Genomic DNA, 18,568 nt, shown 5'->3' with positions numbered 1-18,568 from the left:
ATGCATGAATTCACAATCTGAGTTATCACAGTATGAAATCGCATTTTGAAAACCTGTCTGTATGGACACTTTTGAGCTGTGATTTGATTGGCTGTCATGCTTCTGTTAATAGATCTGTCACTTCTCAAATGCCAAACTCAACTCCCTTCCAGAGAGATATTGATAGAAAGAAAGGGAAAGAGAGAGCTCTATAAAACAGGCCTTCCTCCTCTAATACCTCTGTCAGAACATGTGACATTGAGAAGTGACTCATTCAGAGGTTAATTAAATGTTGTTTATGCCAAGTGAGAGAAATTACTACACTACCCAGAGAGCACTAATGCAAAGACTGTGATCTCTGACCTGCAGATGCGTGTAATTTCCTGTGGCGAGAGAATAATCTGTGGCCACGCTACCTCAGCCGTTTTTAAGCACGACTGATAACTTGCATAAAGAACCATGGAGAAAGGGCTCATTCAGTAACTTTCTACACCATTTGGAAAATGTTCAGGGCCAATTACGAGTACAGGCAGCTAGCCACTCCAGTGGTCGTACCTCTTTTTGACACATCATAAGTATTTCCACAATGAAATTGTGTCTTAGTGATGCATGAAATATCATGACACTTTACCTGACATCTCGAAAACATTTCAAAGTGCTGAGCCCTTGATTCTGACACCACAAAGTACAAAGTTTTTCAAAGTACAAAGCATCATAAAATCTTAAAAGGCTTTGTGAGGGCTGTATTTCACCCCTAAAATAAAATAAAATAAAATACAAATTACAAAAATTACATTTTGCAAAAAGAAAATGAAGCCAATTCTTAGGACCAATGATATTGCTTGCATTGTTTCATTATTTTCATGAAACCTCTTCCCCCAGTTCTTATACTGTAATGCATCAGGGTGCCCCCCCCCAGTTTGTTTGTAATTGTCATTATTCTCAATGATTATTCTCATTTGAATGTAATGCAGTAATGAAAATCATTATGTCTTGACACAATAGGTGCTTTTCCATCATCGGGCCGGATAGTTCTCATTGCAGAACAGTCCTGTTCATGCTGATCCAGGCTTGTTGGCATGGTTACGGTTTCTTTTTCCATTGTGGGGGTGGGGGGTGCTTAATTGTCATGAAATAATGTCACAAAGTGAAACATCTTGATGTTTTTAAAAATGTGTTTCTTTCTCTCTTAATATATTTTTCCCACAAAGTGAGAAACAGTGAGTTGTACAAAATAAAATAACTTATTACATAAATTATTACATCACAACAAGCTATGCAAAAATGTCTTACCACTGTCTGTGGCAATGAAGAGAGCGGTGTATTGATTGTGGTGAACATGGGGTGACTCGCGGTCCAGTATGGCCCTGGTGGTGACGTTGCCTTTGAATGGGTTCAAAATCAGCCAGTCTGCTGGGTCTCTCAACACAGCAAACCTGAAGAGAACACAAAATACACAAGTTATGGTACTGTATATATGCAGTTCTTAGAATAGGCTATTTGTTAGAGTAAGAATTGTGAATGATATAGACTTTAGTCATGGTAGACACAATTTCAGACAAAAATATCAACAACCAAACAAAAAACATGTTATGTTAGGGCAATAATTTGATATAAAGGACAATGATTTCAACAAATTTCCAGTTTACAAAAAAACAAACAAAAAAAACAATGGGTTGTGAAAATTTGACAGGCAAAAATATGGCGAACAGTCTGACTAGAGTCAGCTGCTGCTGATTTGACAATGTTGCATTCATGCATTTGTTGGTAAGCAAGGAAATATTAATTTAGCAGACGCTTTTATCCAAAGTGACTTAAAGTACACTTATTACAGGGCCAATCAATCAGGATCAACTTGGTGTCAAGTGCATTGATCAAGGGCACAATGATGACACCTCATGCAGCATTTAAACCTTCTACCTTTCTGTTTCCATTTCTGTTAAGCCACATCACCCCAAGTATTAGCACTACAGTGTGGTGATGGGTTATCAGGAAGGTCAGTTGAAAGAGAAATAAGAGGAAATGGGGCAACGAGATCGCCTGGAAAGTGCCGGTTCAGTGTGGGGAGTACACTCAAGATAAATGACCTGCAGCGATAGCTTCAAGAGTAATGAGCCATTTTGTAATTGGGTAAGCAGTTGATGATATCTCACAAATGACCTCCAGAACACCTAAGAATGGGTATGATTTTGTGTATTTTCTGATTGGATAAGAAAAGCAGCCTTGGTTTCATCTGGAATCGTGTCACTGGTTTCTGATTTACAGGCTCAATAAGAGACAAACACACCAAATGAAATGCTAAGCTCTCCAGCTGAACTGCTTTCAGGAAACCCACAGAGACACTTTCAAAACAGGGGAAGGGGGATTTTATATTTTTGAAAAAGTCTTGCTGACTCAAAGATACCTTTCCCAAAAGAATACAAACACAAACATTCACACAACCAACAAAGATTAGTTTTTTCTATCCTTAGGGGTTAAAAGTCTCTTTAAAAAAAAAAAAAAAAAAAAAAAAAGGACGCTTCGTAAAGGCATTATAATGCATTAGTAATGTCTCATAATGTACTGTATAATATGTTATAACTTCTAATAAATAATTTTAACCACAATTATAATACATTATAATACTAACCTATTCACAGAGTATAATGCATTATAAGACAAGCACCATCCAATTTGATCTGCAGAAGTTTTAATATATTATATATATTTGTAATGTATATAATAGGCATTCATTAAGTAAAGTGACAAAAGCAATGTCTTCTTATACACATCCATAAGATATTTTTAAGTAGTTATAAGACATTACAAGTCATGCTGGAAATTTTATACATTACACATGCACAAAATAATACACATTCAATGTAAATTATAATAATATAATATAAAGTAAAATGTTAAAATATATCAGATGATATCAAACTGATTCTATTCTGGACTCTATTCATTAAATGTTAATTTTTGTGCATCTTATTTGGAGACTTATTTTATAAATAACTTCCATTACATAATTTTGACTTTGAATGAATTGTATTTTCCAAGTTTATGTTATGGTTGTTTATAAGAAGATATTGCTTTTGTAACTTTACTTAAAGCAGGCAAAGACCACTTATAATAGATCACATCATAAAGCCTTTTGACACCATACAGCACTTATACAAACTTTATCAGCTTATGCTGCATTAAAATTGGATGTTGCTTGTGTTTTAATGCATTATACTCTATGAATAGGTAAGTATTATAATGTATTATAATTGTGGTTAAAATTATTTATGAGAAGTTATAACTTATTATAAGGTGTATTATGAGACTTTGTGAATTCAGTATAACGCCTTTATAATGGCTTTACAATGCATTATAAATATGGGCTACATAGGAAGTGTTACAAAAAATAAATAAATAAATAAATTAAAAAAATTTGGAAAATAGAAAAATAGAGAACAAAGACACATGGCTGAATTTAAGAGCAACTGTATATTGCACATGATCCCCCTTGTGTTGCCTTATAACATGTATTAATAAGTTTGAAATGACATAAATTATTAGAATAAGCTTAGTTTTGAAGTAAATTAAGTATTGCATTGAAGTTTTTAAGTTTATATGTTAAATGCACACAGCACACATCACATTACAAATGTAAAAACACACAAGCTGGAGCTGTTTAACAGAGACATCTTCGTTGCAGTTCATTTACATAAAGGCGATTTTTTTTTAACTTTGTCACATAGTCATTCAATGTCGCTCATGTTGCTTAAAATCGGCAGTTTTCACTGAAAATGAATGACTTCTGGTTGCATTGGTGCTGCAAAGTCCTTGAGGTTTTCTTCTCAATGAGCTGAGACCATGACAAGTGAGGACTGGACAAGCCGGATGATTGTCCAAAATGAAGCACTTTCATATAAACTGACTTCCATCGTATCCTAACCATGTAAGACTCGATGAAAGTGGCAAATGATAAAAGCCATTTCTTTTACGTTAATTATCTTTTCTACTAACCAGCGACCACAAAAATTAGCGAGTGACAGGACACTTTGACAGTTGCTTGGTTTCCATTTCTTTAGCATGCCAGACTTGCCTAAAATCCGCCAAAGATCTCATATTTGAAGTTTAGTTTAACTGCGAATAAGGGAGTTCAGCGTGTAACATTTGAATAATTTTCTTGGATCTTAATGTGTTGTTGTCTATAAAGAATTGGAGGATTAAGGAAACTTTCATACAGTGATATGATGGAGGCAGTAAACTATATAAAAGATTGTCTATGAGACTCAAGAAAACATAAAAACGCACACACATACAGAAACTAATGTGTGGTGGCCAAAATCCCAAATGAAAATTGATATTGCAGCTGCGGCACTTTCAAAGGCGATTAGCCTTGATATTTTTTTCCGTCCGACAGCAAAGAGCACATTTCACACACGCATTCTAGCTTATCAACATTCAATCACAACACATCCCAGGGAAATGTTCTCCGATTCATGAGGACATGCTCGTCTCTCAGAAACAAGCTAGTATGAGATTACCATCACGCTGTTCTGGGTACAAATACCTCACATCCCGACTCGGATTCACAAGCCAACACTTTGTAAATCTCCTGTAAAATCAGCTGGCATTTGTTAGAGGAATCTTTTCACGCCTGCAGTGTGTCACAAAGGCTGTAAATGCAGTCGATAATGCCAGAGTTTCTTTTATGTCGCTGGAAGAGGGAACAGCTTTGTTATGGGGAGTGCAATTCACAGGCATTCAGGGACGCATAAAAGTACAAGGACAACAAAAAGTACAAAAGTCAGTGGAGTCTGACATTTCTCAAAAATAAATGTAAAAAAAAATCTTCACAAAACATAGGCCTACGGGTGAAGCAACCACATTTTCAATGTCTTCGACTATGTTGCGTTACACTTTCAAGTGATCTATTGACAAACAAATAAACAAACACAGAAGCACAATGTTTACTGAGCTGTATAAATGGGAACATACCTTAGACTTCAATTATTTTAAAGTAAATTATAACTCTTATAGACTAACCCTAACCTACATCCTATCCCACACCACAATCCTACCTCCAAAACACTTTTTCATTTATAGAATTCTTATAAAAATTTATTTGCTTTATGGATCGAGTTTCCAAATAAGGATGCCCACAAATGTCCCCAAAGGGAGGTTTTGTCATATTTAAACCTTCCCCCCACACTAGTCAAAGCCATTCACTAAAGTTCCCTATCTGTCACTCACTCGACCTCTGCTTTTTGAAAAAAGGCCAGTGGGAATTGGCGAGTGGAATTTGCATGCCACTCCCCTGGACATATGGGTATAAAAGGAGCTGGTATGCAACCACTCATTCAGCTTTTCTCTTCGGAGCTGATTGGTTCTATTCATTGAGCTGAATTCACCGAGTTCATTCACCTCGTCTGCTGGATTTACGGCTATTTCAGTGGCTTCTCCCCCTCTGACAGCCACGATCGCTGTCTTACATGTCTGGGTGCTGCCCACATGGAGACTTCATTCGTGGATGGTCTTGTCATCATTGCGAGAACATGACCATGGCAACGTTGCGGTCGCGGCTTGCCTTCGTAAGAAAGAAAGCCACCCCAGCGGCTCCCCGCCTCGGTCCTTCTACCTATGGGTATGAGACCACGTCGGTTAGCACTGGGGGCGATTTGGGGACTCCAATGGGACCACGCTCGCTCCGATCGGGCTCTCGGATGAGACCGGCGGCTCATCTCAGGGCGAGTTCGACGTCTTATTCGGGGCCGGGAAGACGATGAGTTTTCGAGTGCTGCATCGGAAAGCGGGCTCGTCCATTCTACGTGGAGGCTTCGGCTGGGCTTCTCCCTTCGGGCATGGTCGCCCAGTCACAGGCCGACGCGGAGATGATGGACATGCTTTCCCAGGCAGCCGCGAGCATCGGGCTAGGGTGGAACCCTCCACTCTCCCCTGAACACTCATGGCTCGATGATTGGTTCCTGGGCCCAGAGTGCCGCTCACGGCCGCACCCCGCCCCAGTTCCTTTCTTCCCGGAAGTGCATGAGGAACTGACAAGATCGTGGGGGGCACCTTTTACCACCTGGTCTTGATCTTTCAGCTCCCCCACTCTCACTACCCTCGATGGTGGGGCGGCCATGGGGAATTCTGTGATCCCCCAGGTGGATAAGGCACTCGCGGTGCACTTGTGCCCGCAGAGCGCCACCACCTGGCATGGGTGCCCGAAGCTCCCGTCCAGGGCTTGTAGGTTTATGTCATCTCTGACGGCTAAGGCCTACGGTGCCGCTGGACAAGCCGCCTCCACCCTGCACGCCATGGCTCTCCTGCAGGTACACCAAGCCAAGGTGCTAAAAGAGTGAGGGTAATTCTGACCCGGGATTGATGCAGGAACTGCGCTCGGCGACCGACCTCACTCTCCGGGTGACGAAGGTCACAGCACGGTCTCTCGGGCAGGCGATGTCCACCCTGGTGGTCCAGGAACGCCACCTTTGGCTCAACCTGGCCAACATGAGAGAGGCTGACAAGGCACGGTTCCTTGATGCCCCCATCTCCCAGGTTGGCCCAGGGTGACTTTGCCCAGCAGTTCTCAGCGGTGAAGCAGCAGACGGAGGCCATTCAACACATCCTGACCCGGCGCAGCTCAAGACCCCGCACCCCGTCTGCTCGTCGCCAAGTGCGTCCTCCTGCAGCAACAGCACTGGCTCCGCCGCAGCCTGCCCTCACGGCCCGGCCCCGGCGTGGAGCCCACCGCAGGAAGCAGAGAACAAGGAAACCGTGCCTTGCCAAGAACCCTAGGAAGGCTTCAAAGCGCCCCTGAGACGGGTGACCCAGGGGCGAGGAGACCCGCTTCTATGGAAACTTCAACAAAAGAGTGGTTTCCTTGTTCTCTGGGTCAAATGTCAGGTGTGCACAGCCGTCGTCACATCCACCGTCCCATTTGGGCAGGTCTGGCGCTCCAGCGGCAGACCCCCCACCCCTGCGCGCCCAGCTGTGGCACAAACATGCCCACACCGGGTTGGATCCGATGGACTACGGGGACGATGTCCCTCCTCCCCCCTCCTCGACCAATCTTATGGTGGGCATCAGGAGCCAGGTAAGTGCTTCGATGTCTCTGGACTCAGCACGGCCATGGGGTTCGAGCCCCCTCGACGTGGCACCTCAGGCTCCGCCCCGCCGAGAGGCCCCACCTGCCAGTACGTCTGTTCGCTAAGTGGTGTTCTTCCGGATGCGAAGACCCCCAGAGATGCGCAGTCAGATCGGTGCTTTCCTTCCTGCAGGAGAGGCTGGAGGGGCGGCTGTCCCCCTCCACTTTGAAGGTGTATGTAGCTGCCATTTTGGCACATCACGAGGCAGTGGATGGTAAGTATTTGGGGAAGCACAACTTGATCATCAGGTTCTTGAGGGGTGCTAGGAGGTTGAATCCCTCCAGACCGCGCCTCATGCCCTCGTGGGACCTCTCTGTAGTCCTTCAGGGTCTATGGGGTGCTCCCTTTGAGCCCATGGAGTCAGTAGAGCTTAAGGCACTCTCTTTGAAGACTGCCCTCCTGACTGCGCTCACTTCCATCAAGAAGGTAGGGGACCTGCAGGCATTCTCTGTCAGCGAATTGTGCCTGGAGTTTGGTCCGGGTTACTCTCACATGATCCTGAGACCCCGACCGTGCTATGTGCCCAAGGTTCCCACGACCCCGTTTAGGGATCAGGTGGTGAACCTGCAAGCGCTGCCCCAGGAGGAGGCAGACCCAACTTTGGCATTGCTGTGTCCGGTGCGTGCTTTACGCATCTATTTGGATCGCACACAGAGCTTCAGAAGCTCCGAGCAGCTCTTTGTCTGCTTTGGTGGACAGCGGAAAGGAAGCGCTGTCTCCAAACAGAGGATTGCCCACTGGGTCATTGACGCCATCATGATGGCATATCATGCCCAAGACGTGCCGCCCCCCGTGGGACTACGAGCCCACTCTACTAGGAGTGTAGTGGCCTCCTGGGCCCTGACCAGTGGCGCCTCTTTGGCAGACATCTGCAGAGCAGCGGGCTGGGCAACACCCAACACCTTGCGATGTTCTATAATCTCTGGGTTGAGCCGGTTTTGTCCGTGTATTGTCAGGTCCGAACAGGTAAGTTCCGGGACAGCTGGGTGGGTGTACCGCTTGCGCATAGCGCCCTTCCCCTCCCATGAGGTGAAGTGCGCTTTTGACTCCCAGTCATGTTCACAAGTTGTGATCCCTGGATGACTTTCCTCCTTAGCCCTGTGGCAGACCAGTTTGCGGAGAAACTCGCTGCTGGCCCAGTACATGTGCTAACTAGGCCCTGTACTGAGGTAGGTGCTCCACATGTGGTGGTTCCCCGTAGGTGACCCCATGTGATATCTTCTCCTAAATCATTTCCCTGTCGATAAACTGTGTCTTCCTTGGGCAGAGGCCCCTCTGCCCCCCTCATGAGACTTCTCCACATGACATACTTCCGACAAGACTTGGTAAGACCATGTGACGTATTTCCACTCAAAACACCCCCTCCCTTCTCTGGGCAAGGTGTGGTCTCTGCGGTGTCTTCCCCTTCGAAGTGACACCCCCCCGACGTAGACATTTATGGCCCCCAGTCGGTTAACAAATTCCACTCTTTTTGGGGAGAAAAGAAGAAGAAAAGAGGCCACGGCTGGGTTAGCCTGTCCCTATTTTTTATTTATTTAAAAAAAAAATTTTGGGGCAGTCGACTTGTTCCCGAAGGACCGTTTGATGCTCATAGGAGTGTTGGGGGAGGTTACGTGATGGCCTGGTGCGCTGGCTACGAGGCACACAGAGGTCTGCCCATCTTGCACCGCCAGTCCACATAACACAGTTCAGCTAGTTGTGGCATTTTGTATAGGGACCCCTAGTGTCACTACATCGACACAACGTCGAGTGAGTGACAGATAGGGAACGTCTTGGTTACTTTCGTAACCTCCGTTCCCTGATGGAGGGAACGAGACGTTGTGTCCCTCTTGCCACAACACTGAACTACCCGTTGAAATGGCCGGGACCTTGTCTCGGCTCCTCAGCACAAAACCTGAATGAGTGGTTGCATACCAGCTCCTTTTATACCCGTATGTCCGGAGGAGTGGCATGCAAATTCCACTCTCCAACTCCCATTGGCCTTTTTTCAAAAAGCAGGGGTGTTTGGGGCTCCCAAGAGTGACCTCTAGTGTCACTACATCGACACAATGTCTCGTTCCCTTCATCAGGGAACGGAGGTTACGAAAGTAACCAGGATGTTTTTAAACAGTTAAAGTAACAACCCAACAGTTAACAACCAGATCTCTCCATTTCACAATGACAGCACACTACAAAATTTAGATACATTGGCAATTCCTTCTGACACGTAAACAAATACATATTTAATTTCCTGAATCTGTTTTTCACTTTCTACAATGCACTTAATCAGAGAGCCTGAAAGCTTACTGAACTCAGAAATCATCTACGGATAGGGGCGTGGCCTAGACACTAGATCATACATTTTGTTCGAAACACTGTAAAACAATGTTTTTTTTTCTAATTGACACACACGCAGCGCTTCCCTCTACTAGCACTTCTCAATGTCATTAGTGCGGCATTAAAAACACATTATGCAAATTAGTGTGTTATCTATAACGATACATGCTAATTACCATAAAAAAAGCTGTCAAAGACATTTAACCCGTAATCAAAGCTTTGTTCATGTAGGCGTGCATTGTCATTTTCACATTGTGACACAAACTAAAATAACAAAACATATGAGAGTCAGTCCTTGTGGCTAACTTGTAGGACATGTTAGGAGGAATAGTATCCTAAGTTACCATTCACTTTCATTGCATGAAATTTCTTTTATAAATGCATTAAAATGATTGGTGAATGAGGATAACATTCTCCCTAACATATATTTTTGTGATCCACGAAAAAAAGTGATTTATACAATTCTGAAACAACATTACGGGGAGTAAATTACGACATTTTTCATCCTTTACATTTAAATTGAATGTAAAATGTATTATTTTATTTATTTTTATTTTGGGGTAAACTATCCCCCATACATGAGTCTGAGTCAGATCTATGCATATTAAATCCGTACACTATCTTTAACTGTGATGGTTCCTCCCTTAGAAAGCCCTGTAAAAGGTTAAAAGCCCAATTTAGTCTGTAAGAAACCAAGTATGTGTGAGTGAGTGGACAACCTTGAGCATAGCACGGTCTTTAAATCATGTTGCAGTGCATCATGGCTCCTCTACTTTACTGTATGTACTGTGATATTGTTTTGGCTGCTGTAGCAGGGCTTGTGTTCCTGATTGCAAATGATTAAGACACGTGTAGGCTGGCAACAACCTATGGTGCTGAGTTGCATACTACATGCATTTTATAATTTGCATGTATATGTATTGTGTTAAACATCTGTGCAGATGCTGCAAGGAAAAACAGCTCAATTAGGTTTCAATGCAAACACTGTGCTGTTAATGTCCCTGACAGCTGGACAGAAGCATAAATGTACACAAAAACACATAGAAGCACAAGCCAACTCTTATTCAGCTCCCCGCCACACACATGTACACACTGTTCACACACACTAAAACTTAAGAAGTGTGAACACACTAGAGATACACTCATGTCTTTTACTGATATTCGTTCTTTTCTACTAAAAGCTGAAGTGTGTAAATGCTGCATCACTACCGTAACCAAAAAGAATTGCAAAAATGATTTTGGTTTTCAATCATGGTTTTCAAACAGCTTTCCAAATACAAACTCCATCTTCTGTTGATCGAACAACAGACAAATTGAACAAACAGTCTCACCCCCAACTCATACCATTGGTCAAGTCAAATGTTGTTGTGTCGGGCTGGACAGGCCGCTCAAAAGAAACAGAGCAATCTTTGTAGCATCACAGAGTTTACAGTTTTTCAGAGAAATTTAACCTATGAATAGTTTGCTTGTAATTGTCTCTTAATATTAAGCTGGAATAGAAGATATTGTAACTACACTGAAAAAGTTACACAGTTCAGCTTGAATCGGTTATTGGTTCTTCAATATTTGGTCTACCGATAAATGGAACCATTTGGTGGGTCTCTGAATAAAAGCAACCAACAACACCATTATACCACACTGACAACAATTTAGACATACTGTAGCCCCCGAAAAATAAAAAATATATATTTTGTGACCACTTAGACCATTACCGACTATGTATAAATATATTGAAAAAATTGATTGTAATAATAATAATAAATTCATAATGCATAGTACATTTTTATTGTTGTTGTCTAAAAATTATAGTTATTATAGTGTCAAAAAGCAGATATAAAAAAATACTTGGAAATTGGTTATATATATTGGTTATCGGACACTTACATAAAAATAATCAGTAAATAAAAAAAATAAAATATTTAATATTAGTTGACCTTTTGTTCACACACTCACAATAATACAAATCCATCGCAAACGGAAGCTGCGCACAAATACAAACAAGTGCACTTCACCAGAATTGGAGCATTGAAGAACAGCAGCTTAAAAATATCCAAAAACTAAATGGGTACAACCACCACCACACATTTCAACCTCACGCTTCTTCACCCAAATCAGATAAATGATAAAGGCCTCTCCTTGAAACACATTCTCATACACTTTGTACTCTTTTACACCCTTTCATGGAGTTTCATGCCTGGAGAGGGCCCGGGGTGCAGTGCATATTTATGTTACCATGTCACTGTGAGGGCACGGAAGCCAGAGGGTATGTTTGCCACATTTGCTTTTAATAGAGAACAGGGGAGAGCTCATTTTGGCCTTCTCGTACATAAATTCTGATTCTTTTATTTTGAGTCTGTGCCAAAGGCATGGCTCTATGTGAGGAGAAATCAATGCTGCCTCCCATGTTGGACAGCACCTTAGTATAACCATACAACTTCTCCAACAAAATTGTGTATTACGGTTGTCAGTTGATGCAAATAATAAAAGTTGGACATAAAGGTGAAATGTAAATGTATTTGTTTCTAGTGGCACCAAATGGAATTGCAAAAATTGTCACCAAACATGTTTATCAAACACTCCACTATAATATTTTCCCGCTCTCCATCTGCAACTGTTTGGACAAATGAGTAGTTCCACCCAAAACTTAAACCACTGGTTGAGCCAGAAGTTTTGACAAATTTTGACAGTGCCACAGTGCATACGCCGGGAAGCAACCTATGAAAAGGCTTATTTATACAGTAGTTGTCTCTGCATATTTGGAGAGTGACAGAAGAGAATATTAACCTCAGGAAAATGCTACACTTTACCTTTAAGACCTGTTCACACCAACTCCAGTGTAATTAACTTAACATGGAAGTATTGCACAATATATGCAAACAATTATTTGCACCAAAACTATTCACTTCACTCTCTAAAAATGCTGCTGAATTTAATTATTCAGCATCTGAGCAGTAAAACAAAGAACAAAACTAAACTAAACTAAACAACAAAACTTAAAAAAAAAAAAAAAAAACAGCAGTATAATGTTTCAGACTTGATTAGGAGGAGTTCAAAGAGATGCATGTTTTATATGCTTCTTTCTGTGCCAAAAATTAAGACTTGGTGTAAAGCCTTCATGTCTAGTAGTAACTGATGTTCTAATTAGTAGTCATACTGCAAGTAGTAACAGTAAGTAATAACTTTTGCAGTGGCCATACAAATCAAGCGTGGCATCAGTTCTGTCAGGTCACGTGAGCAGGGTTGGGAGGGTTACTTTTGAAATGTATTCCACTACAGATTACAGAATACATGCTGTAAAATGTAATTTTTAATGTATTCCGTTAGATTACTCAAGGTCAGTAACGTATTCTAAATACTTTGGATTACTTCTTCAGCACTGGTAGATTTTTTCACTTGTTTTGACTATAAAAACTCTGCCAGTACAGTAAGACAAAATACACATGTTAAAAATACATTCTCTGAAAAACCTAAATATCTTATGCAATGTTGTTTCTAAAACAAGATCAAACTGATCTTGTTTTAAGGATTTTTAGATATTTATACAGGAAAACAATACAAAAATTATTATCAACAATACAATTTTTGGCCTAATATCAAAGATCTTACTAGAAAAAAAGAAATTATGATCCAACGTGAATTTTCTTGATAAAAAAATATGATCATGCCTGGTAACATGTGCACGTAAAATGGCTAGAAATAGCATTTTAACTTAGCGTAAAGCTGACAATTTACACAAGGTTTATTTCTATTTCTTGTGCTCCAAACTTACTTCAAACTTACTTCTCTGTCTGCTCGTATGAATGTAACACATCATAAGAAAGTGTTTCACCGCTGTTCAAATGCACTTTGGATCACATCATTTATATGTATAAATGTTTTCCATCTGAAAGGACTAAATATTAAATGAAACAAATGACAATAAAATGCAAAGTAATCTCTTCAGTAATCAAAATACTTTTTTCAAATACTTTCAATAATCAAATACTTTTTGAATGTAACTGTATTCTAAATACCAATTATTTAAATTGTAATTGTAATGGAATACAGTTAAACAGTGGAACTGTTTAGGAACAGTTTTTTCCCTCAGACTATCCATCTCATGAACAGTTAAATTGCCCCATTGAGCAATAACTATGTGGAATACACAGTTTAGTCTTTCTTATATTTATCCAACATATCCAACCTCTTCTGCCATTTCATTCCTCTGGAGAAAAAAAAAAAAAACTGTACATAACAGATTGTATTAGATTTGCACTACCCATGTGTACGTGTGTATGTATGTATGTGTGTGCCTGTACGTATGTGTATAATTAGTTTTATTTTTTATTATTATCTATGTCTTGCTGTTGTTTTTGTATTGTTTTTGTATTGTTGTACACTGGAAGCTCCTGTCACCAAGACAAATTCCTTGTATGTGTAAGCAAACTTGGCAATAAAGCTGATTCTGATACAGTTACTTATATTTTGTATTTTAAATACATAATCCCATTACATGTATTCCGTTACTCCCCAACCATGCAAGTGAGTCAAGCTCGCAATCAGCTGACGCTCAGCTGATCATGACGTCTTCCAATACAATTCAGATGCTTATCAGAGCAGTGCTATTTAAGTCCTCCATATAGTTATTGCCTCAGCTGCCTTTCTATTGCATGGATGCAAGCTGCACTTAACACTCTCCTCCATCCCCAGCTTCGTCTCTAGATCTGTTTCGTGTTCTGTGCTCTAAGACTACAATCATTTGCTAGTTTGTAATTCCTTTCTTCCATGCCTTGTTCTTGATTTACCAACTTGATACTCAGCATTTTGAGTCTTTAAGTGTCCATTTAATTTATTTTGCATTGAAGGATTGTACCACGTTGCACTGTCAGAACATTTAAAAAAAATATGGAACAATGTTGTAATAATTTTGCTGGATCTGTACTGGTTCCCCTGGGGGTTTTTATCTGCTGCACTCCCTGCTCTGTCCATGCATGGCCAACAGATTGACACCAACAGATTGCTTAATTGTCTATTAGTAATAAGTAAGTGAATTATTCATTTGATAGAAGTGGTCCTGACTGAAACAAATGTTTTCATTCACAAACACACATCTATAGGAACAAGCACATGAGACACCAATACTAATGCTTTGAATAAACAGCGTTTGCAAAATGGGATGGAATATAGGACATTAGGATAGTACTATAAGCCATTGGAATTCAGCAGCAAAATGCCGGTGCAGTTTGTGGCCACAAATGCAACAAACTGTCCGAAATTCATTTTCTTAGCAAGGTCTAACAATGGTTTCGTTCAGACTGAAAACATACCAGTTTACCTGTGCTACACTTTACTTTCACTTCATCTTGCCCAACATCATTTTCTTTCAATGTATGTACTTTTATTTATAATTTTTCTTTCCTTATTCATTTTTATACTCTAAAAATCATTAAAATAATTTATTTTATAAATGATTTTAAACATGACCTTTTATTTACAGTATGTATTTCCCTTTTTATTTATAAAATTGTGTTTTTTAAAATTTGTCTTATTTTTACATTCTTTTTTTTAATTATTATTATTTTATTTGGAAAGCCCAATTCCCAATGCACTCTAGGTCCTCATGGTGGCGTAGTGACTCGCCTCAATCCGGGTGGTGGAGGATGAATCTCAGTTGCCTCCGTGTCTGAGACCATCAATCCACCCATCTTATCACGTGGCTTGTTGAGCGCGTTACCACAGAGACGTAGCGTGCATGGAGGCTTCATGCTATTCTTTGCGGCATCCACGCACAACTCACCATGCACCCCACCGAGAGCGAGAACCAAATTATAGTGACCATGAGGATGTTATCCCATGTGACTCTACCTTCCCTAGCAACCAAGCCAATTTGGTTGCTTAGGAGACCTGGCTGGAGTCACTCAGCACACCCTGGATTCGAATTCGTGACTCCAGGGGTGGTAGTCAGTGTCAATACTCGCTGAGCTACCCAGGCCCCCCATTTTTACATTCTTAAATTATTATAAAAATTAACTTTTAGAATTGCTTTTTTGCCTCCTTTTTTTTTTTTTTTTTTTTTTTTTGCATTATTATGCCTATGTACAGCTCTTTGAATTACCATTGTGTATGAAATGTGCAATATAAATAAACTTGCCTTGCCTTTTCTAGGGATGGATGGTCACTTTTTTTAATGTAATGTTGCTACCTGACACTAGGGGGAGGAGTATACTCTTTTAGCTCCTGTATATAAGCAAGATAGTAACAGAAGAAGTTAGATGAAAAAAAGCACTAGACAAGAGGGAGGTGGATGTTAAAGTACCTATGGCGAAAAAGGAAGCAAAATCGATTCTAAAGAAAAAGTTAATGAATAAATGGCAAATTAGATGGGACAGTAGTAACACAAGGAGATAGTGTTATAGTATTACACAGACAGTAGGGAGGATAAATTGCCAGGGAGGAAATAGAAAAGAAGTAGTATTGCTGTCTAGATTAAGACTGGGACACACAGGGTTGAAATCAACACTGGCACTTATGGGTTTGCATGAAAATGGATTATGCGATGTGTGTGGTGTATCTGAAAATGTATGTCATGGCTTTTTATGTGTAGTAAATATAATATTTATCGTGATATTTTATTTGGTCACTTTAAGAATGGGGAGGACAGAATGAAGTATGAAGATATTTTAGGAAAAGGTTTAATGGACAGACAGGTATACAGAGCACTAATTAAAATTATATATGACTCAGGTCTAGGGTCTAGAATATAATATGTGTGGATGGAAACACTCTACCTAATCTAGAGCATGAAGAGCTAATTGTGAATGTTAGAGGAGCTGAACACGCAGTGCAAGCATGAGCATGCGCTCTGATTGGTCCACGGATTGGGAAGGAGTATGAAACATCCATACAGGTTTTAAACTTAAGACTCATCACCCATTAAAGTTTAATTTGCCATCCAGTACAGTAGGTGGCGATAATGCTCCCAAAGAGTTGATCGCCATTAAACACAAAGAAGAAGAAGAAGAAAAAGTTAGATGTGTTTGATATTAGCAGCATGGTTCATGGTGCTTGCATGCCACTCTCGGAGTCCAGATTGGGAATCGTTGGTGATTCATGCTCAATCAGTGTAAGATGATGTTTCTTTTCTTTGTTTCATGGGTGTTTGTGTATTGCTTATGTTTATTTATATTTATACTGATGTTACGTTATGTTTTTGTTTGTAGAAGGACTTCTTTGTGTGTGCTTACAATTAATGCCAAGGAGTGTGATCCTCAAGAAAGTAGTTACTTAAACTAAGGACCCTTTGAAGACATCTACCTCGTGACTGTCATACCAGGACTATATATCACCACTATGGACTAAAACATAAGACATTTTATGCTCATTTCAGTGAGCTAAGGTGATTGTCTCTGGTATATGTGAAACCTTTCATTTCATCTGGTTTTTCCTGACAATTCATTGACTCTGGTTTTTATATATGTCTTGAAATTCACCTCACTTGTTTATGTAAATAGCCTTTATGTTTCTGAAAATATACTTACCAGTTACGTATATCAGTTAGCATACTGAGTATTTGTCTTGCACACAATACATTCACTTTTTGGCCAGTGGTTCCCTCCCTAATATAGATTTGTGGCATATGACCTGGTTTTAAACACTAGGCACTTTTACAAAGTGCAGAATCTCGCTTTCCCCATTCTCTCCATCTGGGTCAGCATCGCTCTTGTTCCTATTTTCTCTCTCTGTAGGTTTCATTCACACTGGCTTAACTCTCATGTGGACATCCACTGACCCTCAGATCAGTGCACAGTGATGCATAGGTTGATAAAACGCAGCTGTGGCTTAAAATTCTGTCGATTCCTCCACGCTCCCTTCGCACTCATGTCTGGGACAAATTGCCACTGTCACCCCTGCAGATATTTCTGTTTCATATTGGCAGAAAGAGCTGTACAAAGGAAATAAATGTGACAGGGAGGCAGGAAAATATAAACAGGGGGAGACGGCCCATCAATCAGGTTTGGTCAGACTCCGAGGGAATCAGACCCCTTCTGTGGGCGCACTACGTCCTGCCAGCCTGTCCATTAATTCCTTGTTAAAGTTCAGACTTCCGCTCGCCTTCCATTCATCTCACTCTGTTCCTAAACCCCCTGACAGCCTTCACACAAAAACACACACATACATGCTCGCACAAACACATATTCTTACTCAAGAGAGCAAGACCTCCTTGAAGACTGTATAATTTGAGTCAGGGGATAACACTCTAGTACAATACTGGGAAGGTTATTTAAAGAAATAGTTCATCCAATATTACAATTGTCATTATTTACTCCTTAGTTTATCCTGATGTCATTTTAAATAATTTCTGCCTGTTTCTCACAAAGCTATATTAAATGACACCTGGAGAATTGGATATAGCAACATAATTTTATGGGTAATATTTATAGTGCTTTTTTGTCCTTAATGGAACTTGACAGCCCCTTGAAAACGATATGTTTTCACTGCATGGAGAAAAGTACCTTGGAGATTTTGCTAAACATTTCTTTTAATGTTCCACATAAGTTAAACAGGTTTGGAACAACATGAGGGTGAGAATATAGATGACAAAATGTTCCTTTTTCAGGAATGACTCCTTTAAATTATATATATATAAAAAAAAAGAAAAACACTCTTGAAATAATAATTTTTTAAAAAGACATTTATTTTTAAAGAAAAATGTGAGTGGGTGAAATACGAACCAAAAGGAATCTGTATCTGCAAAAAACTTCACTTACTAATCACTCTTGACTAAATACAATTATTTTACCCCTTTGAAGCAATTCTGTTTCAACTTTACTTTAACCATTTTTTATTATTTTATTTTTTTTAAGTTGAGAGATAAAACATTTTATTTTTACTGTGTAACCTATTGTTATTAGATGGGCCCTGTAGCCGGAGACAATTTATTGGGATGTGGCGCTAAGCCAGGACCTCTTAGAACAAAAGAGCTTCCAACCGAGACTCGTGAAAGCAAAGATTTACCAAGCTGTGCAAAGTTTATTCAGCCACAGAGGATTGTGGAGCATGTGTTTGGATGAACGTTCACTCAATTACTGTAAGCTTAAGCAAAGAGTCTGAGAAACCATCTCATCAGAGCTTTGAGTTGGGTATCTACAACCCCAATTCCAAAAATGTTGGGA

At 40.2% G+C, this 18,568-nt stretch overlaps 1 protein-coding gene across 1 annotated transcript in view; it reads right to left on the bottom strand.

Annotated features, from left to right (window-relative positions):
- LOC127417265 (cadherin-13-like) overlaps positions 1–18,568 on the bottom strand; it is a 596,890-nt gene that overhangs the window by 70,925 nt on the left and 507,397 nt on the right. Inside the window, exon 11 of the mRNA XM_051657154.1 lies at positions 1,273–1,415. Within this exon, the coding sequence (XP_051513114.1) occupies positions 1,273–1,415 (143 nt within the window). The remainder of the gene's footprint in view (positions 1–1,272; positions 1,416–18,568) is intronic.

The sequence above is a fragment of the Myxocyprinus asiaticus genome, chromosome 26 (genome assembly GCF_019703515.2).
Source record: "Myxocyprinus asiaticus isolate MX2 ecotype Aquarium Trade chromosome 26, UBuf_Myxa_2, whole genome shotgun sequence".
Lineage (NCBI taxonomy): Eukaryota > Metazoa > Chordata > Actinopteri > Cypriniformes > Catostomidae > Myxocyprinus > Myxocyprinus asiaticus.
The sequence above is the reverse complement of the archived record's forward strand: the minus strand, read 5'-3'. Positions and strand labels throughout refer to the sequence as shown.